The 26212-nt window shown below is 38.7% G+C and overlaps 1 protein-coding gene across 4 annotated transcripts in view; it reads right to left on the bottom strand.

The window, feature by feature from the left end:
- LOC124233065 (enhancer of mRNA-decapping protein 3) overlaps window positions 1-23934 on the bottom strand; it is a 59954-nt gene extending 36020 nt beyond the window's left edge. The window contains exons 1-4 of one of the 4 annotated variants that reach the window (XM_046650129.1): window positions 23793-23902; window positions 5330-5411; window positions 3678-3888; window positions 929-1248 (exon numbers count right to left, since the gene is read on the bottom strand). In XM_046650129.1, coding sequence (XP_046506085.1) covers window positions 929-1248; window positions 3678-3841 — 484 coding nt within the window. In that variant the 5' untranslated portion in view covers window positions 3842-3888; window positions 5330-5411; window positions 23793-23902. Of the gene's footprint in view, window positions 1-928; window positions 1249-3677; window positions 3889-5329; window positions 5412-10653; window positions 10675-23792 lie in introns of those variants that run through there. The other 3 variants (XM_046650130.1, XM_046650128.1, XM_046650131.1) reach the window with 3 other exon arrangements.
- Between the last annotated feature and the right edge of the window lie 2278 nt (window positions 23935-26212).

Below are 26212 nucleotides of genomic sequence, written 5' to 3'. Positions count from 1 at the left end.
CCATGCTGAGGTGGCATCCCACAGAGCACAGCCAGAGGCACTCACACTAGAATATACAAGTATGTACTGGGGGGCTGTGGGGAGAAGAAGAAGGGAAAAAAAAGAAGATTGGCAACAGATGTTAGCTCAGGTGCCAATCTTAAAAAAAAAAACCCTTTTTTTTAAATTTTCAAAATTGCAACCATTTATTCATGGAATCAGGCATTTTCAAAACTTAGAAACGTTGGCCCCTGACACAGGTGCCACACAGATTATAGTGAATCTGTTATAATTCACTATTTTAACATTATTCTAATGAATATGTTAAAGAGCATACCAGATTCTAGTGAATTAACTATGATTCTATAATGAGTAAATACTATTCAATAATTTGTTAGTACCAAACAAAACTAGGCATCAACACCCACCAGTGCATGCTCTCCCTGATGTGCCAGTAGGGACAGTGAATATAGAAAATTTTAAATTGTCAGTCTGTCAGAAACTGTAAGATCACAGAGATGTCTAGACTAGTCCTTTCCTCTCTTCTGAGGATGGTAGCCAAATTGCAAGAAGAAAAGTTATTGAAGAATCCTCCGGAAGAGCCCAAGTGCAGGTTTAACTCAGACATCACTACCATCATCGTTACCAAATTAAAAACAACATCCCTTTGTCTATGTGAACTCTAGCAGATCGCTGACTTTTCTTGAAGGAACGGAAGTGGTGGGAGAGGGCAGGGACTAGTTTTAGTCTCCAACAGCTTATTCCTTTTCCCTTAATATCTTGAGGGAATAGCCCTGGAATAATAGAACCATGCTACATTTTTGTGAAGCTCTGCCAGCATCCTTTTTTATTAGGGTAATAAAGGACTAGTTTAAAGAAAAGCAGTGGATAAGAATTCATAGCCCTGAAACATCAGGTTAAGAAGAAATATCAAGTTGATCCAACTTACAAGAGTTGTGCCGACGACGGAAACTTCTGGACTGACTCAAGGATTCCATGTGCCTGTCCACATAGCTCTTTGAACACTGCTGCTGCTGGGGGGAAACGGCAACATCTTGGCTCTTCACATCTGTCCTCTTAGGGATGTTCTGAGGGGCACTGCTGGAAGACGCTGGCTTCTTGACCAACTTGCCCATGCCATTCTGATTGATACCTACTTGGTACCCAACACCAGAGGGGCCTAATTCTGTCTGATGGAGGTCTCCAAAGTGTTGGTTTTCTCCAGGACCTGGTATCTCCAGAATTTTTAATTCTGTAATGTCACCTGCCCTGAAACACACAAAAGAGTCCAAGTTTCAAAACTATAACAATGATAACAGTGATAAAACTAGCATCAATAGCAACCAGCCACACCTTTGCAGGGCTGCATTTCAATGAGTTAGCAGAGACAGAAACTAGAAAAGGTGGTAGAGCACTCACAGACAAGGCTTAGCCACCAACATTCAACTGACACAGCACTGGCCTTTAAAGAGACCTACTGTTAATCACACAACTACCATTAGCATCTTAGATTTCTAAAATGCTTAATGGTTTTTTTTCATTCATTCACTCAATTACTCATTCAACAGGGATATGTAGAGTACTTACAATGTGGTAAACACTGTGCTACGAATGGGTATATACAGATGAAAAGCAATACATGCCCACAAGGAACTTACACTCTGGTGAGCATAAAAGACAAGCAATCAGAAGTGTTAAGTACTATAACAGAGGTGTGCAAAGAGGACTAGAGATCCCAAAAGCAAAATATATAAGTTAGTCTGGCAGAGACACATAAAACACTTAAGCTAAGTCTGGGTGGGGAGGGAAAATAAGAGTTGGCCAAGGACAGTATGGTAGGGAGACGGGCATTTCAGGCCAAGGCTCAGAGACTGAGAAAATGTGGCCCATTTGAGGCACTGCAAACGTTATGGCGCTACTAAGGGAAGGATGCTTGTGGAGGGCCATCAGGTGGTAAGGCTGTCGAGGTAATCAGGGACCAGATCATCATCACACTGGATTTTTCTGGTGGCTGCAGGGAAGGTGGAGAAACTAAAGGCAGGAGCACCAGTCAGGAGGCCAGACAAGAAATAAGAGATGAACAGGGCAAGTGACGATACAAAGGGAGAAGGGAGGATGGAACCAAGAGACATTTGGAATCCACAGGATTTGGTGACTAACCGAACATGAGGATCACAGAGAAAGAAGAATTTATTATGATTCCTAAGTTTCTAACTTGGGTGAAAGGTGTCAGTCACAAATTAAGGGTAGTCGATTGGAAGAAATCTGCAGGTAACATAATGAGTTCAGCTTTGAAAATCTTAAATTTAAGATATCTTGTGGGATATCCACTTGGAAACAACAATTAAAATAGTGTCTGGAGTTAAGATAATGGGTTTAAATTAAAGATTTGGGGTCTCATTAATGTATTAGAAGGCACACATGAGATTGTCTAGAGAGAATACAGAGAACAGAAGCAAAGATAGAACTTTGAGTAAACCAATCTTAAAAAGTGAGTAGAAGAAAAAGAACCTGGGCAGAAAAAAAGATGTAAAGGAAGAATACATGGAAGGAAAACCCAAAGCAGTGACAGAGAAACTAAAAGAAGAGAGCACTTCAACAGTTAGGAAGTACTTGAGTAAGATTAGAACTGAGATACTGCAACTGAATTTGGCAATTAGGTCATTTGTAACCTTGGCAAGAGCTAGTTCGGCAAGACGGTAAAGTTAGAAAAAAGATAATGGTGTGGTAAGGAAGGACTAGAGAATGAGGCCACAAAGGGAATGAAGGCAGATTGTTTTGCTCTGAAAAGAACTGTGGGTATAAAGAGAAGGGAAATGACAGGGCTATACTCAGTGGCAAATGCAACGTGTGGGCCAGGGGAGTATTTTTACTATGGGGGAGGCCTAGGAATGTTAGAATGCCAAGAGGAAAGAGACAGTATAAACGTTGGAACTGAAGACACAAAAGAGAGGGAGTAGAGTCTCAAAGGAGACAGAAAAGGATAGCATATAAAGCATAAATGATAAAGTTAGCCCTGAACATAAAGGGTATTTCTTCTATTGAGACTTCAGAGGAAGTAACAGATAACGAAACCTACAGAAAAGGTTATGTGTCGGTATTGTTCAGAAAGTCAAGGAAGTTCGTGCTGGACAGTCTTTTTTTTTCTTAAGAAAGCTCTCACAAACTGGTGAAAAGAGGGATGTGAAAACAACTGAACTTGAGATCTGCTGCCAAACACAAAGAAAAATACATTTCTGTAACTAAGTGCTTTAGCTACCACCTACAGTGTGCTTCTGGAGATAAATTATAATACAAATCTACAAAGAGAGACAGATTTATGCAGGGGGAAAAAAATCAATAAAGACCTTAGCTGTAAGAAAGGGCAAATAATACAAAACTGAGAAAGAAAATTTGAAATTCTAAAGGAAAACAGAAAGGTTATTCTGAATTTGACCCATTTAAATAATGTAATATCGCGTGCTTGAAATAGATTAGAAAAATGTTTACAAACCCTGAATCATTCGTTGAAAGGTAATTATGACACAAAGTCTCTGCTGAAATAGCAGCGGGACTATAAGATCTAAAACTGCAAAATCTTGCCCCGACAAGACTCTACTCAAAAGCAGCCCTGTGCAAGAGAATACTGGCAATCAGATCTAGGTTCAAGCTCCATAGACCACCAGGCTGGATTTAGAAGAATCAGTCAAGACACTCACCTGAAGGTGACCTCTGGCACGAGGCACTTCACTCCATTGTGGAAAGGCCGGGTGAGAGAAATGGTCTGGCTGACCTGATCCACTGCTGACACTCTTCCCTGATAGACACCCAAGCTATCTCCACAGTTGATGGACACAATACTGCCCAGCCAATCCGTAGCCATGTTTCAGATGTGGGACCACCGTGGTGAGAAGGAACCATTCAGTGTGCCTTGAGAAACAAAGCTTTAATTAAATTCAGCAAATAGTATGTCAAGCTCTGTACCAGGTGTTGCTCAATACACATTCTGTCACATCTGTAATTGAAGTAATAAAGCATAAAAAATAAACATTTTTTTCAGTACAAGTAGGCATATTAATGAATAAGCAATATCAGTTAATATATATAAAGATCTTATCATTTCTTTAAAGCACATGTACTAGATGAAGATAATATATACCTAGACATTAAATCACACAAACTACAACCTGTTTATAATCTATTACATTTTATTACATCTGCCATCAGAATCTTCCTAAGAGAATATATTATGAACAAATAATACATAAAAAAAATAATACTGGTAATGTCAGAGTAGCTCATATCAGACTAACCCTCTTGTTGATGATAATGATAAATTCTGGACAAAAATTTTTTTTAAAAGCTGACTGAAAGCATTATAGAGCACTATACCTAACAACTACAGAACATACATTCTTTTCAAATCCACATAAAATGTTCGCCAAAATATGCTGGGCCTTAAAACTAGTATCAGTTCTGAAATCAGAGTATATTCTTTGTCCACAATAGAATTAAACTTGAAATTGATATTTCAAATATTCCCAAATATCTGGAAATTAAGAAAGACATTTCTAAATAACATATGGGTTGAAGAAGAAATCAAAAGGGAGATTAAAAAATAGTTCAAACTCAATGATAATGTTAATACAATAAGCCAATATTTGTGGGATGCACTTAAAACCATGCTTAAAGGGAAATTTATAGCTTCAAATGCTTATATTAGAAAAGAAGAAAGATTTAAAACCAATGATTGAAGCTTCCAGCTTAAGAAGCTAGGAAAAAAAGAGCAAATTAACCCAAAGTTATTATAAAAGAAATAAAGAATAGAAATCAATAAAACAGGGAACAAGAAAAATAAATAAAACCAAAATAGTTCTTTGAAAATATTAATAGTTGACAAATCCCTAACTAATGAAGAAAAAGAGAGAAAACATTGTCAATATCAGGAATGAACAAGGGGACTTCACAGGCATTAAAAAGTTAACTTTATGCTAGTAAATTTGACAACTTAGATGAAACAAATTTTTTGAAGACAAAAGTTACCAAAACTGATACAAGAATAAAAAGAAAATCTGAAAAAGTTTATATCTATTTAAAAAACTGAATCTGTCAAGAGAGTGAGAAGACAAGTGACACTGGAAGAAAATATTTGCAAAAGACAGATCTCGATAAGAGACTGTTATCCAAACTATATAAAGAAGTCTTAAACACAAAAATAAGAAAATGAACCATCTGATTAAAAACCGGGCAAAATATCTGGACATCTCACCAAAGAAGATATACAGATGGCAAAAAAAGCCTATGAAAAGTTGCTCTACATCACATGTTATCAGAGAAATGAAAATTAAAACGACAAGATACTACTACACACCTATTAGAATGATCAAAATCCAAAACACCGACAACATCAAATGCTGGAGAAGACATGGACCAAGAGGAATTCTCATTCATTGCTGGTAAGAACACAAAATAGTACAGCTCCTTTAGAAGACAATTTGGCAGTTTCTTACAACACTAAATTTACTCTTACCATATGGTCCAGCAATCAACTCCTTGGTATTTACCCAAACGAGTTGAAAATTTATGTGCACACAAAAACCTGAACATGGATCCTTATAACAGCTTTATCCAAACTACCAAAACTTGGAAGCAACCAAGATGTCCTTCAGTAGGTGAATGGATAAATAAACTGTGGTATATCTGGACAATGGAATATTATTCAGTGCTAAAAAGAAATGAACTATCAAGCCATGCAAAAACATGGAGGAAACTTAAAAGGATACTACTAAGTGAAAGAAGTCACTCAAAAGGCTACATACTGTATTGATTCCAACTATATGACATTCTGGAGAAGGCAAAACTATGGAGACAGTAAAAGGATCAGTAACTGCCAGGGGTTTGGGGGAGGGAAGGATGAAAAGGCAGAGCACCATTCTGTATGATACTATAAAAGCGAATACATGTCATTATACACATTTGCCAAAACCCATAGAATGTACAACATAAAGAATGAACCCTAATGTAACCTATGGACTCTGGATGACAATGATCTGTCAATGTATATTCACCAATTGTATCAAATGTACCACCGTGGTGCAGGATGTTGATAGTGGGGGAGGCTATATGTGTGTGTGTGGGGTGGGGGGGGGGGTAGAAGGTATATGGGAACTCTCTGTACTACCTGCTCAATTCTGCTGAGACCCTAAAATGGCTCTAAAAAATGAAGTTTATTTACAAGAAAAATAATTGAATCTTTAATTTAAAACTTTCCCACAAAGAAAACTCCAGGCCTAGATGGCTTTATCAGTAAATTATCAAACATGTAAATAAGAAATAATGCCGATCTTATACAAACTTTCAGAAAATACAGGAGAATGAAACACTTCCCAATTCATTTAACAAGACCTACATAATCCTGATATGAAAGCTTGACAAAGGCATTACCAGAAAAAAGAAAAGATCAATATCCTGTACAAATATAAGCCAAAAATCGTCAAGAAAACATTAACAAATCAAATCCAGCAATTTTTTTTTTTTTGAGGAAGACTAGCCCTGAGCTAACATCCATCACCAATCCACCTCTTTTTGCTAAGGAAGATTGGCCCTGAGCTCACATCCGTGCCCATCTTCCTCTACTTTATATGTGGGACGCCTGCCTCAGCATGGCTTGACAAGTGGTGCCATTTCCGCACCAGGGATCTAAACTGACAAACCCTGGGCCACTGAAGCAGAACGTGTGCACTTAACTGCTGTGCCACCAGGCCGGCTCCCAGCAATATATTTTAAAAGGATAATATATCATGATTATTTAGGTGTTTACTCCTGGAATGCAAGGTTGGTTTGACATTTTAGAAATCTATCAATGCATTTCACCACGTTAACAAAACAAATGAGAAAGTCATATGATTTTTCCCACACCAATAAATGCAGAAAACTATCATGATATCAAAACTAGACAAAGACAGTACCAAAGCAACAATAAAAACCAAAAAATAGCTACAGAACATCCCTAGTGAATACAGAAATAAAACTCCTTATCAAAATAGTGAATAGAATTCAGCAACATATAAAAAGAATTATACACCATAACTAAGTGGGGTTTAGTCCAAAGTGCAATGCTGGTTCAATGTTAGAAAACCAATGTAATCTACCATATTCACAGGCTAAAGAAGAAAAATCACATGATCATAGCAATTGATGCAGAAAAAGCATTTGACAAAATTCAACACCTACTAATGATAAAAACTGTCAGAAAAACAATTTTACCAATTTGATAAAGAATATCTACAAAAAAACCTTACAACTAACATTATCCTTAATGGTGAAAGACTGAATACTTCCCCCTAAGATCAAGAACAAGGCAAAAATGTCCAATCTCACCAATCATATTCAACATAGCACTGGAGTTCTTGCAATTAGGCAAGAAAAGGAAATAAAAAGCACACAGATTGGAAAGGAAAAATAAACTGTCCCTATTTGCAGATGACATGATTGTCTACGTAGAAAATCCCAAAAATCTATAAAACAAACTCTTAGAACTAACAAATTAGATTAACAAGGTCCCAAATACAAGATAAACATACAAAAGTCCATCTTACTTTAATATACTAGTAATGAACACATGGGCACTGAAATTTAAAATGCAATGCCATTTAAAATTGCTCAAAAAAAAAGAAATGCTAGGTCTAAATCTAACAAAACATGTACAGTATTTATATGCTGAAAGCTATACAATGCTAAGGAAAAAAATGAAAAATATAAATGGAGAGACATTCCACGTTCATGGATTGAAAGACTCAACACAGTAAATATGTTGATTCTTCCCAAATTAGTATACAGGATTAATGCAATTCCTATCAAAATCCTAGCAAGATTTTTTGTTAATATAGACAAGATTATTCTAAAATTTACATGGAAAAGCAAAGGAATAAAATAGCTAAGTCAATTTTGACAAGAAAATGGGAGGAAGCAGTCTACCCAATTTCAAGACTTAATATATAGGTATAGCAATAAAGATTATGTGGTCTTGGTGGAAGGACAGACACACAGATCAATAGAACAGAATAGAAAACCCAGAAATAGACCCACACAAATATGCTGCACTGATTTTTGACAAAGTGCAAAAGTAATTCAATGGAGATAACACAGCTTTTACAACAAATGGTGCTGGAGCAAATGGATATCCATCAGTAAAAAATTAACCTCAACCTAAGTCTCATAACTTAAATATTTACTCAAAACAGATCATGGACTTAAATGTAAAATGTCAAACTATAAAACTTTTAGGAGAAACATAAGAGAAGTCTTTGGGATCTAGAGCAGGGGAAAGAGTTCTCAGACTTGATGCCAACAGCACAATCCATAAAAAGAGAAACTGATCAATTGGACTTCTTGAAAATTAAAAATTTTTGTTCTGCAAAAGCACTTATTAGAAGGATAAAAAAGACAAATTACACACTGGGAGAAAACATTTACAAAACCACATATCTGACAAAGACAAAGGACTAGTATCTAAAACATATAAAGAACTTTCAAAACTCAATAGCAAAAAGTGAATCCAATCAAAAATGGTCAAAAGACATTTCAACAAAGAAGATATGCAGATGGCAAATGAGCACATCAAAAGTTGTTCAATATCATTAACCATTTGGGAAATGCAAATTAAAACCACAATGAGCCATCATGACACACCCACCAGAATGGCTGAAATGAAAAACAGTGACAACACCAAGTGCTCACAAGGATGCAGAAAAACTAAATTACTCATATATTGCTGATGGGAATATTAAATGGTGCAACCATTCTGGGAAACAATTTGGCAATTTACTAAAAACCTAAACTAAACATGAAACTACTACGTGACCCAGTAATTGCACTACTGGTCATTTATCTCAGAGAATGGAAGACAAGCTCACACAAAAACCTACACATGAATGTTTATATCAGGTTTACTCCTAACAGCCCCAAACTGGAAACAACTCAGATATCTTCAATGGGTGACTGGTTAAACAAACTGTGGCACATTCATATCACGGAGAAAAAGTGAAAAAAGCCAATCCCAAAAGGTTACATTCTGGATGATTCCATTTGTGTAACATTCTTGAAATCACAAAATATAAACATAGAGAAGAGATTAGTGGTTCCCAGGGGTTAAGAAAGGGGTGGAGGCAGGAGGGAAATGGGTATGGCTATAAAAGGGTGACAAGAGGGATCCTTGTGGTAATGGAAATGGTTCTGTATCTTGACCATATCAATGTCAATATCCTGGCAGTGATATTGTACCATAGTTTTGCAAGATGTTACCAATGGGGAAAATCAGGTAGGGTATATGGAATCTCTCTCTGTATTATTTCTTACAAGTGCATATAAATCTACAGTTATCTCAAAAAGTTTAATTTTTAAAAAATTAATGTCTTCTACCACATTAACAAAATAAATGAAGAAATCATGTACAATCATATGGATAAATGCAGAAAAATAATTTGACAACATTCAACATCCATTCATGATATCAAAAGGAGGGGGGTTGGTATCTACAAAACAATTACACCTAACATCATATTAATGATGAAATAATGAATCCTTTCCCCTTAAGACTGGGACAAGGCAAGGATGTCCATTCTCACCACTTCTTTATTTATTTTTTTTTTTAAAGATTTTTGATTTTATTCCTTTTTCTCCCCAAAGCCCCCCGGTACATAGCTGTATATTCTTCGTTGTGGATCCTTCTAGTTGTGGCATGTGGGACGCTGCCTCAGCGTGGTTTGATGAGCAGTGCCATGTCCGCGCCCAGGATTCGAACCAACGAAACACTGGGCCACCTGCAGCGGAGCGCGCGAACTTAACCACTCGGCCACAGGGGCAGCCCCCCATTCTCACCACTTCTACCTCTATTCAACACTATACTGTAGGTCCTAGCCAGTTCAATAAAAGAAAAGAAATAAAAAGCATAAATAGGAGCCGGCCCCGTGGCCAAGTGGTTAAGTTTGCACGCTCCGTTTTGGCAGCCCAGGGTTTCACTGGTTTGGATCCTGGGTGTGGACACGGCACTGCTCATCAGGCCATGCTGAGGAGGCGTCCCACATGCCACAACTAGAAGGACCTACAACTAAAATATACAACTATGTACTGGGGGGATTTGGGGAGAAATAGTAGGGGGAAAAAAGCATAAATATTGGAAAGGAAGAAGTAAAACTGTCTTTTTTGGTAAACTGTATGATTGACTATGTATGTAGAAGACTCTAAGGAATGTACCAAAAAAAAAAATAAACTACTAGAATAAGTGAACTTAGCAAAGTTACAGGATACATGCTCAATATAAAATAAACGTATTCTATATAATAGCAACAAACAAATGAAAATGAAATTTTAAGGTACTATTTATAATAGCACAGTCACATGCCTCATAACAATGTTTCAGTCAACGACAGACCCTAGATACAACAGTGGTCCCATAAAATTAGTACTATATAGCTTAGGTGTGCCAGTAGGCTACACCATCTAGGTTTGTGTAAGTACACTCTATGATGTTTGCACAACAATGAAATTACCTGAAGGTAACCCTGTTGTTAAGTGACATATGACTGTGTTAAAAACCATCAAATACTTAGGAATGAATCTAATGGAAAATGTGCAGGACCTCACAATGAAAACTAGAAAAATTAAAAGAAGATTTACATAAATGGAGTTACATACCACATTCATGGATTGAAGAGCTTAATGTTGTCAAGTCTCCAAAATGATCTACAGATCAAATACAAGTATCAATAAAAATCCCAGCTGGCCTTTTTGGAGAAACTGAAAAAGTGGTTCTAAAATGTATATGGAAAGGAAAAAACAGAATAGCCAAAACAATCATGAAAAATAAAGTTAGGTGTTCTACATTACCTTATTACATTACCTGGTTTCAAGATTTACTACAAAGCGACAGAAATCAGTGTGCTGTTGGTGCAAGGACACAGATCAATGGGACAGAACAGAGTCCAGAAATAGACCCACACACATGTGGTCAACTGATTTCGGATCAAGGTAACAAGATAAATCAATAGAGAAATCAAAATATTTTTTCAATAAATGGTGCTACAACTAGAAATATATGAGAAAAAATAACAGTCTATTTCTATCCCACACCAGATACAAAAAAATTAATTTGAAATAAACAAACATAAAAGTTAAAGCTACTAGGGAAACAAAAAATTGAATAGCTTAGTGACTAGGGTACAGAAACATTTCTTAGGTCAAACACAAATAAGTACTAATCATAAAAGAAAAATCTGATGAATTAAATTTCATCAAAATTTTAAAGTTCTGCTCATCAAAAGTCACCATTAATGAATACAAATTGGAAGAGGTGCAAAAAAGATGCAGTGAAGCCAGCTAGGAGGTGATTAGAGCAGTCCATTTGAGAGATGATGGTAAGCTGGAATAGGGAGAATCAATGGAGATAGAAAAAGTTGATGGATTTAAGACCTATGTACAGGTGGTGGTTTGAATTTGGTGATGGTTTAATATGGTAGGTAATGGAAAGGGGGAAAAAAATCACCATTGAAATGATAAAAGGTGAGTAGAACACACATAATCCCATAGCCTTTACATACATGCCATCGTATCGTGTAATGACAGCGGCAGCAGTAGCATTTCTTACACACTTACTATATCCTCAGGCAGGAGCTAATACTTTAAGGGCAGTCTTTCCTTCATCCTCCATGATAATCCTATGAGGTAGCTACTTTACTACCCCATCTTACAGATGGGGAATTTGTAACAAAGAAATTACAATGGACATTTTACACACTTGTAACCACAGCATAAAGTCAGCTTCTTAGTACAATGGCATATTTTCTATGTTGTACATACTATTTCACTGCATTCATATATCATGGTTTTCTTGTCATTGGACATTTAGATAATTCCACTTTTCATAATTACAGTTAATGCAGCAACGATCAATTTCATTTAGTGCTTAAATTATTTTCTTAGGATAGAGCCTCAATCAGTCAAATCATCATTCTATCATGTTACAACATACTAGAGCAGAAAACTTCTTTTTCTCATAGGTAATTTTTTTTTCTCCCTAAAGCCCCCCGATACATAGTTGTATATATTTCAGTTGTGGGTCCTTCTAGTTGTGGAATGTGGGATGCTGCCTCAGCGTGGCCTGACGAGCAGTGCCATGCCTGCGCCCAGTATCCGAACCAGGAAACCCTGGGCCGCTGAAGTGGAGTGCACGAACTTAACCACTTGGCCACGGGGCCAGACCCCAGAAAACTATTTTTTAAGCCATTTTTTTTGGAAACCAAATCATTCTCTGGACGAGTTTAGATAGTTATACATTTAAAATAATGGTATTGTAACAAAATATTTAGGAAGATATTCCATAGAGTTTTGCCCCATTTCATAACCACTCCAGTGAAGGCTACATGCCGGGGAGCCAAGCACTTCAAGAAATCTCCAGACTTATGATGGCAAAAAGATGTTTCTCCCCTCTTCTATTATAATCACTCCAAAATGAGAGGAAAAATAAGAAAAGCTAAGCCATAATCAAGGAGAAAATATTTACAATAGCTTTATCTGATAAAGGACTTGTATCTGGCTAGGGGGTTGTCAATTTTGTTTGTCTTCTCAAAGAACCAGCTCTTTGTGTCATGGATCCTTTCTACTGCCTTTTTTGTTTCAATAGCATTTATTTCTGCTCTGATTTTTATTATTTCTCTCCTTCTGCTGAATTTGGGCTTTGTTTGTTCTTTTTCTAATTCAGTTAGGTGTAGTTTGAGACTGCTTATTTGGGATTTTTCTTGTTTGTTAAGGTGAGCCTGTATTGTGATGAATTTCCCTCTTAATACGGCTTTTGCTGCATCCCGTATGAGTTGGTATGGCATGTTTTCATTTTCATTTGTCTCCAGGTATTTTCTGATTTCTCCTTTAATTTCTTCAATGATCCATTACTTATTCAATAGCATGTTGTTTAGTCTCCACATCTTTGTCCCTTTCTCAGCTATTTTCTTGTAATTAATTTTAGCTTTATAGCATTGTGACCGGAAAAGATGCTTGTTATTACTTCAATCTTAAAGTTATTAAGGCTTGCCTTGCTTCCCAACATATGGTCTATCCTTGAGAATGTTCCATGCACACTTGAGAAGAATGTGTATTCTGCTGTTTGGGGATGAAGTGTTCTATATATGTCTATTAAGTCCAACTGGTCTAGCTTTTCATTTAATTCCAGTTTCCTTGTTGATTATCTGTCTGGATGATCTATCCATTGATGTGAGTGGAGTGTTGAGGTCCCCTACTATTATTGTATTATTAATATCTTACTTTAGGTTTGTTAATAGTTGCTTTATGTACTTTGGTGCTCCTGTGTTGGGTGCATAGATATTTATAAGTGTTATGTCTTCTTGGTGGAGTGTCCCTTTAATCATTATATACTGCCCCTCTTTGTCTCTCTTTACCTGTCTTATCTTAAAGTTTACTTTGTGTCATATAAGTATTGTGACACCTGCTTTCTTTTGTTTGCCATTAGCTTAGAGTACTGTCTTCCAACCCTTCACTCTGAGCCTATGTTTGTCTTTGGAGCTGAGATGTGTTCCCTGGAGGCAGCATATTGTTGGCTCTTATTCTTTACTCCATCTTGCCACTCTGTCTTTTCATTGGAGAATTCAATCCATTTACATTTAGGGTGACTGCCAACATATGAGGGCTTAATGCTGCCATTTTATCACTCATTTTCCAGTTCTCTTGCATTTCCTTTGTTTCTCGTCCTGTGTATTTTGGTCTACCAATTGAGTTATGTAGTTTTTTATGTTGTGTTTCTTTCCTCCTTATTTATTGTGTCTCTGTTCTTTTTGTTTACTGGTTACCATGAGGTTTGTATTCAAAATCTCATAGATAAGATAGTGCATTTTCTGATGGCCTCTTATTTCCTTAGACTAAACCAGTTCACTCCCTTTCCTCTGCCCCTCCTAAGGTGTTTTTTTCACATCTTATTCCATCTTGTGTTGTGAGTTTGTGGCTAAAATGACAAGATTATCTTTGTTTTTGGTGTTTTCCTTTCCTTTATCTTTAATGCTGTACTTGAGCATTTGCTAACTTGTTCTGATGTATAGCTACAATTTTCTGATTTTGTCTACCTATTTATCTCCTTACTCTGTGCTTTGTAACCCTTCTCCCTTTTTTCCCCCCAACCAGATATGAGGGCCATCTTGAGGATTTCTTGTAAGGGGGGGATCTCATGGCTATGAACTCCCTTAGTTTTTGTTTATCTGGGAAAGTTTTTACTTCTCCATCACATCTGAAGGATATTTTTTCTGGATAGAGTATTCTTGGCTGAAAGTTTCTGTCTTTCAAAGATTTGAATATGTCATTCTAGTCTCTCCCAGCCTGTAAGGTTTCTGCAGAGAAATCCGCTGAAAGCCTGATAGGGGTTCCTTTGAAGGTTATTTTCTTCTGCCTTGCTGCCCTTGGTATTTTTCCTTTTGCATTCACTTTTGCCAGTTTCATTGCTATATGCCTTGTGCTAAGTCTTTTTTCTTTCAAGATTTTTTTTTAATTTTAATTTTTTTTGAGGAAGATTAGCCCTGAGCTAACTACTGCCAATCTTCCTCTTTTTGCTGAGGAAGACTGGCCCTGAGCTAACATCCATGCCCATTTTCCTCTATTTTATACGTGGGATGCCTACCACAGCATGGCTTTTGCCAAGCAGTGCCACGTGCACACCTGGGATCCAAACCGGCGAACCCTACGCCACCAAGAAGTGGAACATGCGAACTTAACAGCTGTGCCACCGGGCCAGCCCCTTGTTAGGTCTTTTTACATCAACATATTTAGGAGATCTGGTAGCCTCTTCCACATGGATTTCCATCTCCTTCCCTAGGTTTGGGAAGTTCTCTGCTATTATCTCTTTGAACAAGCTTTCTGCTCCATTCTCTTTCTCTTCTCCCTCTGGAATACCTATAACTCTTATGTTGCATTTCCTAATTGAGTCAGCTATGTCTCAGGGACTTTCTTCGTTTCTTTTTAGTCTTAGTTCTCTCTCCTCCTCTATCTGGAGCATTTCAACATGTCTATCCTCAATTATGCTGATTCACTCCTCTATGATGTCCACTCATTCAGGGAATCCATATTTTGTTTTATCTCTTCCATTGTGTCTTTCATCTCTAATATTTCTTATTGATTCTTCTTTATAGTTCAACCTCTTTTGTAAAGTAGCTCCTGAACTCATTGAATTGTTTCTCTAATTCTCTTTTAACTTGTGGAGTTTTTTGATGATCGCTATTTTAAATTCTCTGTCATTTAGGTAACACATTTCTGTGTTCTCAGGACTGATTTCTGGGTACTTGTCATCTTCTCTCTGGTCTGGAGATTTAATATAATTTGATACTGCTAGAGGGCATGGCTCTATTTTTACATATCATGGTATTATTTAGTCACAGTTGCCACCTATCACCACTGAGTGGGGGTCAAGAGCAACGTATTCTGAGCCCTCTGCATTCTGCCAAGATCCCAGGCACTGGAGCTGGCGCTGGGCGGGTTGGGTGGAGGGGCACTTTCTTCTGCAAGCTCTTGGGGTTTTCCTCACTCTGCTCTATCTGTTCTCCTGGGGTGCTGGCTTGATGAGGTCACCCCCCACAACAGCTCTCACTCTGATAGAGAGCTTCCCTCTAGGCTGTAAGAGCCCTCAGGGATCTTCGACATTCCCACGAATGAACGTCCCCTCCCCTGTTCCTTCTTTCTTAGAGGCTGCCTGCAGTCTCGGATCGCAGTCTTTTGGGGAGGGAGCGAAAACTTCTCTTACCCCATTCCACCTACTCCAAGTAGGGGCTCCAGCCTCTCTGCCCTCTGTCATACGGCTGTGTGGGTCTCTCAGACGTCTTTTGTGTTGTTTGGATGTCCTCTGTTGGAGTATGAATGTCTTTTCCATTGTATGGTGGAGGGGAGAGATTACTGGGAAGCTCACTCCACCATTATGCTCGCAAAACTATTTTATAGTGAGAAAAATCATACGTGATTGCCACTAGAGTGGAGAATTTATTAAAAAGGGCACAGGGGCCTTCTGGTGTAATAGAAATGTTCTATATTTTTACTGATGCGGTAGTTACAAGGATGTACACATTTATCAAAACTCACTGAACTGGGTACTTAACATCTGTGCATTTTATTGTACATAAACTATATCCCAATAAAAAAGGAGAAAAGTATATGTAGCCAACATAATCACCATATGCCACAAAATATTTAGCCATTCCTCCAATATAAGAGAAGATTAATTTCCTAGAAAGATTTTCTACAAAACATAAAATGAAAATTCACATATACAGCAGTTTCTAGCAAGATGTCTATTAGGCGTCTCAAAAGTGTCCAAAAGAGAATTTCTCCAGCCCCACACTCACATCTCCCAATTTGTTCTTTCCCAAGCTGTTCCCATCTCAATAAATGGCACCAACATCCACCAAGTTGCTTAGGTCAAGGAAAAAAAAAAAGTTACCCTTAATTCTTTCCTGTCTTTCATCCTATACATTCAATCCAACAGCAAATCCTATTGTCACCACCTTAAAAATATGTCCATTTCTCTCCATCTCCACTATTGCCTTTCTAGTCCAAGACACCTCATGATTACAAGAATTCCCTAACTGGTCTCTGCTCCCACTCCTGCCCCCTTCCTTCAATTCTTTCTCTACACCACAGCCAGAGCAAATTTTAAAATGTAAATCAGTTGTCATGATCCTGCTTAACAACTGTACTTATAATCAAGTCCAACTCCCTTTCCATGGACTATAGGCCCTACATGATCTGATTTCCGCTAACCTTTACAGCTTTACCTCTCATCACTCCCTTCCCACTATTGTAAAGAAACAGTGACCTTCTTATTCTTCCTCAAATATATAAGCTTGTTGCCTCCAGAACTCTAAACCAGGCATTCTCAAAACATTCTTTCCCCAGCCCTGTGAAGGGCTAGTTCCATCTCGTGTTTCTGGTATCTGCTAAAATGTCACCATCCCAAAGAGGCCTTTCCTGCCTACCCAATCTGATGTAGCTACTCCCCAACACTCTCCAACACCTCATCTCCTGTTATGATCTCAAAATGAATCACCACATGAATTATCTTGTCTGTTTATGTTACATGTGTAACCCCACCAGAATGTAAGCTCCATGAGAGCAAGGGACCCTGTTTTGTTTAGCCAACAAGAGTGCCTAGAATGGAAGAGGAGCTCAATAAATATTTATTCAATCAATGAATGAATTAGATGTAATAAATCTGACAGAAGTTAATCACTCAAAATCTAGAGTATCTAAATATTTATATCTAAATGCTTTGGCTCTTCTTGGAAATGGCTGTAAAACTAAAATATCCTTTAAGCATACTCTATGCAAAATCATATCTATTTTAGATCTGAAATCTAACACTGCCCTACACACAGAAGGAAGTCAGGAAATAGCAGATGAGTATAAACATAACACACAATATTAAGTTCGAAATGAAATACCGGCTTAGTGTTTTCCATGAAAAACAGAAAAGAAATAGAACAGCATTTCAAGTTGTTTTCAAATATTAATTTCAGAAATATACTTAGATAAAATATAGAGTCTAAAAAAGGAAAAACAGCAAAACAACATATAAAGGAGAAAAAAGCACTCCTGTGGTGAAGAGTACGCCCCATCAGAAACACAAAAACCTAAAGATAAACTCAGGTAGTTCTCTAGTGATCTGAGCAAGTATCACAAAACTAGGCTGACAGAACAGAAAATAAAAGAAACAATGTATTAGCAGGCTCATCCTTAAGATTTTTTTGTACATTTTATTATAGAAAATTTCAAACATACAAAAATGTCGACAGAACAGCATAATGAACACCCACATATCCATCACTGAGTTGCAACAATTATCAATATATCTACAAGAATTTAAGAGATCAGGTGAATTTCCAATGCAACAGAATTTCTACAACACTGATGATGGTAAAAGGCACAAAATACACATACTTTAGGCTTATTTCCACCTTCCTAATCAGCCACGTCTACCTAACATCACAAAAGTACGAAATTCCTTTCCTATCATTTACACCCCCTCGTAATCCTACTCTGATGCTTATTTTAGATAGATTCAGAATGAAAAGCTGTAATAAGAATTCTAAAAATACCAGAAATTAATCAGATGTGAAGACTTTTTACTTCTTCAACACATCTGTATGACGCTGATGTTGTACATTCAAGTTTATATTAATAACTGAGTAGAATGTTTAATAATTCTAAAGTGGATTGCTAGTTTACAAGTATGTGTGTTTCTATTTAGTTCTATATGAATAGAAACTTTTTAAAAAGTAACCAATAACTGTGTAACAAACTGTCCTTTCATTATCTGAAACTTTCCTCTATGTAAACTACAACATTAATGCATTATTCAAAACTCATCACATAAGTTTATTCCATAAAGAAAACTCCTTTATTAACTGAAAACAGTAAATCTAAAACAAGTGGAGTGCCATCACCTGGGTTCCTAATCAGATGAATACACTAAGGATGGGGGCTTCATGAATTACAGGGCTAACACCATGGCAAAAGAAGAGCCACAGCTGAAGCGAGAGATCTAGGAGGATCTTCGATGCCTTTTATTTTCTACTTTTCTATCAAGGTATAAACTGTATAGTAAGTCTACATATTTTAAGTGTACAGCTCAATGAATTTTTACACATTAATAGCCCCACATAACCACCACCCATATCAAGACACAGGATATTGCACACACCCCACAAGGTTCCACTGTGTCCTCACAATGGTAGTCATTATTCTGATATCTATCACAAAAGATCAGTTTAGCCTGTTTTTGAACTTCATATAAATTGAATCGTAAAGGTTCTCTTTTAAAGTGTTTGGCTTCTTTTGCTCAAGATTACCGCTGTGAGATTCATCCTTGTTGTTGCATGTGGCAATAGCTCATTCTCTCTCATGGCTATGTAGTATTCTTTTATATAACTGTGCCTCAATGTATTTATCCATTCTACTATTGATAGACAGTTGGGTTATTTCCAGTTTGGGGGCTACTATGAATAAAGAACTAAACATTTTTGTATATGTGTTTGTGGTGGACAAATGTACCCATTTATGCTGGGTACATTCCATATTACATAGGAAGTCAGAGTAGATGAGAACTATTTTGCTCAAATGCTGAACTATCAGGACTTTCCGACTACCAAATTCCACACTAAGTATGAGACTTTACTGTTTCATTTCTTTTATAAGAAGTCTTTGTATAACAAAGTCAAGTAGCCTAAATAGTCTTCTACCCATTACACAACTGAGGTAGTTGCCAAAACGATCCACAAACTACAAATAAACAACTTGCCAATTGCAGACCTATCCACTTTCATCTCAACTGTCACATCAGACAGAACTCACAGCATTCAGATCCAAGGAGCAACTCTTTGATCTGCTAAGGACAATTACAATCAACAGCTGTGAGTGAGTGAGTGGTTAGTTATGCATTTCTGAAAAGCTAGGCATTTTTCCACGCATCTATCTGGAAAGGTGTCTGTAGAATCAAAATCTTGGGAATGGCAGAGATCTTAAAAGAAAACATCTAGTACAATCCTAATACTAACTCCCCATCTTCCATAAAAGGTGGCATAGTGAAAAGGGCATGGACTTCAGAAGTCAGACATCACAGGTCCTGGTTCACTTCTGGACTTCACCACTTACCAGCACTATGACCCGGACAAATTATCCTAATCTGAGTCTCAATTGCCTCAACTATAAAATGGGAATTATACCAACTTTACCACCACCTCACAGAACCACTGTGAAGATTAAGTGAGATAATCTATATAGTTTCTACCATATAATGAATTTTACTTCAAATGTCTCCTTTTAGCAGAAAGAATACTGGCTAGATAGGGGACTTGAGTTATGTCCCTAGAAAATCATACTGTGAGGGCCACCTCCCTCTTCACCCAAACAAAACTACAAAAAGGCCTGAATTACCTCTACAACATCTTGGAAATGTCCCAATCTTCAAAGTGGAATACACACATCCCCAGGGGTACACAAAGATAGGCAAGCAAGGGAATCAATTTCCATACTACTCTTCCATAAACCTGATCTGCCCAGATAACTGGATTATCAGTAAAAAACTTTCAACCATAGGGGGCTGGCCCAGTGGCCTAGTGGTTAAGTTCAGTGCACTCTGCTTTGGCAGCCCAGGTTCAGTTCCCAGGTGCAGAGCTACACCACTTGTTGGCAGCCATGCTGTGGTGGCAACCCACATACAACATAGAGGAAGCTTGGCACGGATGTTAGCTCAGGGCAAATCTTCCTCAGGGGGAAAAAAAAGTTCAACCATAAAATGTATTATTTTGGCACCGGGGTCAGAAAACTAGGCCCGTGGGCTAAATTTGGCCCACTACCAATAAACTTGCATTGAAGCACAACCATGCTCAGCTGTTTGCTTATTGTCATGGCTGTTTTCACACTACAATGAGATAGTTGAGTAGTTATGACAGAGACCACATGGCCCACAAAGACTACTAGCTGGCCCTTTACAGAAAAACTTTGCTGACTCCTGCTTTAGGATAAAATTCCGTGGGAAAAGAATGGGTACATTCAAATAGGAAAAATATGAAATGGACAAAATCCCAGACCAAAAAAATTACCAAAACTGACTCAAGGGCTAAAAGAAAATCTGACTAGACTTATATCAAGTAAACAAATAAAGAAATTGAATTAGTAGTTAAAAATCTTTCCACAAAGAAAAGCCCAGGCCCAGAAGCCTTCACAAATTCTATCAAACATATGAAAAGAAACAATTAACAATCCTACAAAAACTCTTTCAGAAAACAGAAGAGGAACATTTCCCAACTCATTTTATGAGGATAGTATTACTCTGATACTATGGCCAAAGACATCAAAAGGAAAACCTCAGACCGATATCTCTTATGAACAGTCACACAAAAATTCTTAACAAAATATTAGCAAATTCAGCAACACATAAAAAGTATTATACACCATAACTAAGTGGGGTTCAGTCCATGAACACAAGATTAACTTAACATCTAAAATCAAGCAATAAAACACACCATTTATACATATACACATCTTAGCGTTATTTTAATATAAAAAAGGTTATTTGTATATTTTAAAAATATCACATTGCTACTGTATTTAGATAACTTTGTATTTTTAAAAAGTCAATGTTTACAACATGTCAGAAATTACATGCTAAACTACTTAAAATTAGTCTTTTTTTTCTTTTTGAGGAAGATTAGCACTGAGCTAACATCTGCTGCCAAATCTCCTCTCTTTGATGAGGAAGACTGGCCCTGAGCTAACATCCATGCCCATCTTCCTCTACTTTATATGTGGGACGCCTGCCACAACATGTAGGGGGATGCTTGCCAAGCGGTGCCATGTCAGCATCCGGGATTCTAACCAGCGAACCCCGGGCCACCGAAGCGGAACAAGCACACTTAACCGCTGCGCTATGGGGCTGGCCCCTAAACCACTTAAAATTAAATACTTAAACTACTTAAATTTCTGATGAAAAATTTCAGACGCCAACTTAAAAACATGTAAGAGATACACAGATTTCCCAATGTTTTGGACACTCTCAAGCAAAAATATTTTACCATCACTGACCCTGAATATACCCGAAATGACAAAGGGAAAAGGAATCACTCATGCCAAAGCAAGTCCACTGTATCTTCAGCCAGCCAATAAAAAACAACTTTTTAAAATTTAACAAATCTGACTCCTTTTAACTTTTACCCCAAAACTAATTTACTCTTGAAGAGTACCCAGACCTAAACCTAATATTCCCAGTGTGAGCCAACCAGTGCTGAGTCAAGTAATGCAAACTTACCTTCCCATTCTAGATTTTATATTTTCCTAATGCAATCTACTACTGCAGGTCACATCCATTCTTCTCATAGTCTAACCACACCACTGATTCAGATGACTGAGACTCCACATATTTTTATTACATGAACCTCCCCTAAGTCACATCTCTACCTTCATTAACTGGTATAATTGAATTTTTTTGACCCAAGTGAAATTCCTCATGTTTATATGACCCTTCCATTTCATTAAACTGTACTGTGCAAATCTTGAGATTAACCAGATGATACTTTCTCTCGTCACTCCATAAACACAAGTTTGTTAAGCTCACCTTCCAGATAAGGCTTCAAATACATATTGTGTATAAAGAAAGTGATAGAGTCTCAACTCAGATTACCAGAATCCCAGCTGTAAATTGTGTCCATAAATCAAACCCCTCCAGACACAGATGCTTGTGACTCCATCTAATTTTACCACAAACTGGCAAATTCCCCCACGTCACCCACCAGGTCATCCTAAAAGACTTAACAAACGCCTTACTAAAATTCTCACACACTGTCACTATGGATACTATACTTTTTTGAGATACAAATTTGGATGTCCTGCCCTGTTCTGGCTAAATTTAGAACTCTAGTAACCCTGCTCCTCTGCCTGATAAGAACAGAAAAATGACACTTTCCACTTTGCATTAATTACAGAATCTCAGGAATTGCAAGGATCTTAAACATTTTCTTGTCCAATGTCTGTCAAACTAAAGGTCTTTAGCTGTCAGACCCATTAGCAGTCAGAGTCAATTCAATAAGTTGCAATCAACTTTTTTTTTCTTTTAATGAAACAGAAGATGTCAAAGGGCATCATACGTAGAAAGGGTAAACTTCTGTTTCCTGCACGTGTGTGTGTACACACAGTCTGTGCATGCAGGGGGCACACTTAAGTCATGATGTAAAATGTATCTAACTGTGGGTCACAGGTCAAAAAAGTTTAAGAAACACCTTGCTAGTCCCACCACCTTACCCCCACAAGGAAGCTCCACAAAAAAATTCTTAGTAATCAAAAAGTTATTTGTAATGATCTTCACTTTATACGGAGAAACCAACAAATAGCAATTTTGTGCTAATTACACCTAATCTACCATTCAACAAAAAACAAGACTAAATCCATTTGAGGTTTCCAGTTGAAACACTCATCTGCTCAGAGACAGTCACTTGTTTTAATGGGATTTAGACATATTTGACAGCAGGCTGAAATCAGGTTATTCTGTGGTTAGGGAAGAAAACAAAAACCATTCTGAGCCTCGAGTTCCTCATCTGTAACCACAGGAGAGGATTGTTAGGACTCCTAGCTCCGAAATTACGAGATTTTATTGAAAACCAACCGGCCAAGCAGAGGAAGACTATGCTTCCCACACACCAAAACACTTTAACCACTCAACAAGTCAATTATTGGTAAATTCAATCACTATCACACAAAGAGTGCAAATAAGAATCAGCTCCGACTTAAATCAATAGCCGGAAAGAAATCAAGGGGAAATCCCCAGGATTCAGCATTAGCTGCGCCCGAGTAGGTATCGTTAATTTCTCAGCCACTCTCCCCTCTCACACCCCAGTTCACCTCTGTCCTCAAACTATCAGTCATGCATGTGGTACTCGCGCTCTTCCCTGCCACCCTACTCCACTGTGCAAAAGGAAACTGAGGCATGGAGCAATGAGTGGGCGAGCTGCAGCAGCCATCAACAAGGCTAAACCAAGAGCCTAGGCCGCAAAAGCCTCATGCCTCACACAATTCCCAGGCTACTCAGAATCCTGCTGTTCTCGGCCTCGCATCTCAAACCACAGCCCTGACGCAACCCCCAGTACCTGGCCGCCTGGGCACCCGACGCGGTCACCAGCTCGCGCCCGCCTCCGTAAGGGTCTACAAGGCCTGGAACCCCGAAGCCTAAACGCAAACCCGCCTGGCAACCCCGGAAGCCCCCTCCCACGAGCGCCCACAGACCAGCCGCCTCCCCTCACTCCCACCTCCACGCCGTCTGGCCTACGCCTCCTCCGCACACCACACCAAGGCGAGCCCGCAACTCCAGAACACCCAGAGACTGAGGGGCTTCTCCACACCCACCCCCACAGCTGCGCCCCCGCCGCCGGAAACTCCTCGCGTCTTCACGCCACCGTCGTGAGGTCACTTCCGGCGCGACGCCTTGGACACCCGAGGGCAGGCCGTTGAGGGGCGGGGTGCCCGGGAAATTTGAAAGCTTGCGAGAACGCGGCCAGGGCCAGCCCGGCGGCCTTCCAGAACCCCGCCTGGGCGGCTATTTTGCGTGCTCCGCCTACTTGTTTTGGGTGGAGTCCTGGTTAGAGTTGAGGCCCTGCCAGATTCTTGGGGGCCTCTGCTTTCTCTTGCAGTCTTGATGAAATGCTCCCCCTTTGCCTCAGTCCCCCTTGCGCTAGTCGCCGAACAAGAGCGGAGGCGTTTGTGGGGGAGGGCTGGTGACGTGGACCCCATGCTTGATCATTTGCAGCTGTGGGACGCAATAAGCGGGCTCCCGCGACGGATTAAAGGAAACGACATTCTCTCCGTGGTTGATCTTCAAAGTTTCTCAGCTTCAGCTCATTTTGGGGTTAGTGTCAGCCATTCTGTGCTTGACTGCTCTCCTCCCAGGACTCGGTACAAGGGAAAGCGCCATTCTCCTCCCCATGGCATTTTAGAGTCTTGATTTTGAAAAAAAAAAAAAAAAAAGTAGGCGTTTACAGCCAAGACGGAGTGTAATGAGGAATTTTAGAGCTTAAAGTTTGCCTCTTGAAGCCTGACACTTGGTTTGGGAACCACTGCTTGGGCAGGCAGCACAGAGTAAGGCAGTGGTTCCAAACTTGGCCTTACAAAATCAGTTGAGGAACTTTATAAAATTTCCTCTTTCCAGGGACTCTCCCCTCACTTCCACCGTCATCAGAAATTCAGTTTTAGTAGGACTGTAGGGGTCCTGGCATCTATTATTTTAAAGGTTCCTTCCAGTCAATTCTTTGCACACCACAGGTTTGGGAGCCGTTGGTGTATCAGACTCAGGGTTGAATCCTATCTCTACCCGTTTGTTTTTTGGTTTTTGTTTACCAATGAGCTGTGCAACTCTGGAGATAATAGCTAACAAAGTTGCTGTGAAATTAAATGAGATACTGTGCACCTGACCATGGTTGATATTCCTAAAAGTGTGGATAATTCTCTTGTGCCTTCCTTTGATTAGGGTTTTATAGTCTACACCAAACGATTTTTTAAACTCACAGGAGACTCGATCTTCCATCACATGGTTGTTTGCTGCAAGCACTTATGTAGCCCCAGAGGTCAGTTGATGTTGTGCCTACCCTTACATTGCCATCACCTTGCACAGTGCCTGCCAAATAGTCGGTGCTAAAATAAATATCTGTTGAATGAATGGAAGGATTGTCCTGAGACCCCCCTACATAAACTTTCCCCAGAGTCCAAACTGAGAAGCTCTAGTTAGATCAGAAGTCATGGTTGGTCAGCCATTAAACTTTAGAAAAGAGATCAACAACTGCCTTAATTCCACTAATGAATTGCTCTACTTGGAGAATTACTCTGTATTGGTTATGAATTTTCACCTCATGGAAGGATCAATCACCCAGTCTTTTAACTCTCTTAGTGCTTTTAAGCATTATTGAGTTTCTCATTCTGTCTACAAGGAGTGGCAGATACATTCAGAATTGGAAAGGGGAACACTGTTTTCTCTAAACTGTGTCTCCATTCTCCTTTCTTTAGGGCTGGTCGTCTTGAGAATCTCAAAGATTCTTTCCAAGAAGGAGATTGTTTCCTAACCTGAGCACAGAAAAGTTGCTCTCATTAAGTTCTTTCAGAAACCACAAGCCAGTGGCATCCTGCAAAAGTTGATAAAAATGCGCATTCTAGGCCTCACTCTCAGAGAGTCCAATTCAGTAAGTCTAGGGTAAGAACCAGGAACCTGTACTGTGTAACAAGCGCCTCAGGGTGTTCTGATGCTGATAGCTAGAAGACCATACTTTTGGAGCCACATCAAGCTCTTTGCTTAACATTAGATGGAAAAGCCTGCTAGCATCACCATTCCCTCCCCAAGCCTCTCACCACCACCCTGTGCCCAAGTCACACGCTCAAACTGACAAGGTACACTCCTCCAAAGCCTAATTTAGTTCTTTCCTTTCTTGCCTTTTGCCCTGGGCTCTGATGGCTTCTACACTAATGCATATCCAGTTTTACACAAGAGGTATGTTGTCTCAGCAAAATCTAGAATTTGAGGTGTTCATTAATTACACAACAAATTCGAATTAAAGATCAACATCTTACAGAATTAGAGGAGAGGAGTCATGCTGTAACTTTGCTCCAAAAACTTTGTCTTTGCTACAACCACCCACTATACAGATTGACTCTCTCTGTGTTAAAATTAAATACTAGTTGGGAC

Source organism: Equus quagga, unplaced genomic scaffold (assembly GCF_021613505.1).
Source record: "Equus quagga isolate Etosha38 unplaced genomic scaffold, UCLA_HA_Equagga_1.0 153_RagTag, whole genome shotgun sequence".
Classification (NCBI taxonomy): Eukaryota; Metazoa; Chordata; class Mammalia; order Perissodactyla; family Equidae; genus Equus; species Equus quagga.
This window is presented reverse-complemented; position numbering and strand designations above follow the sequence as displayed.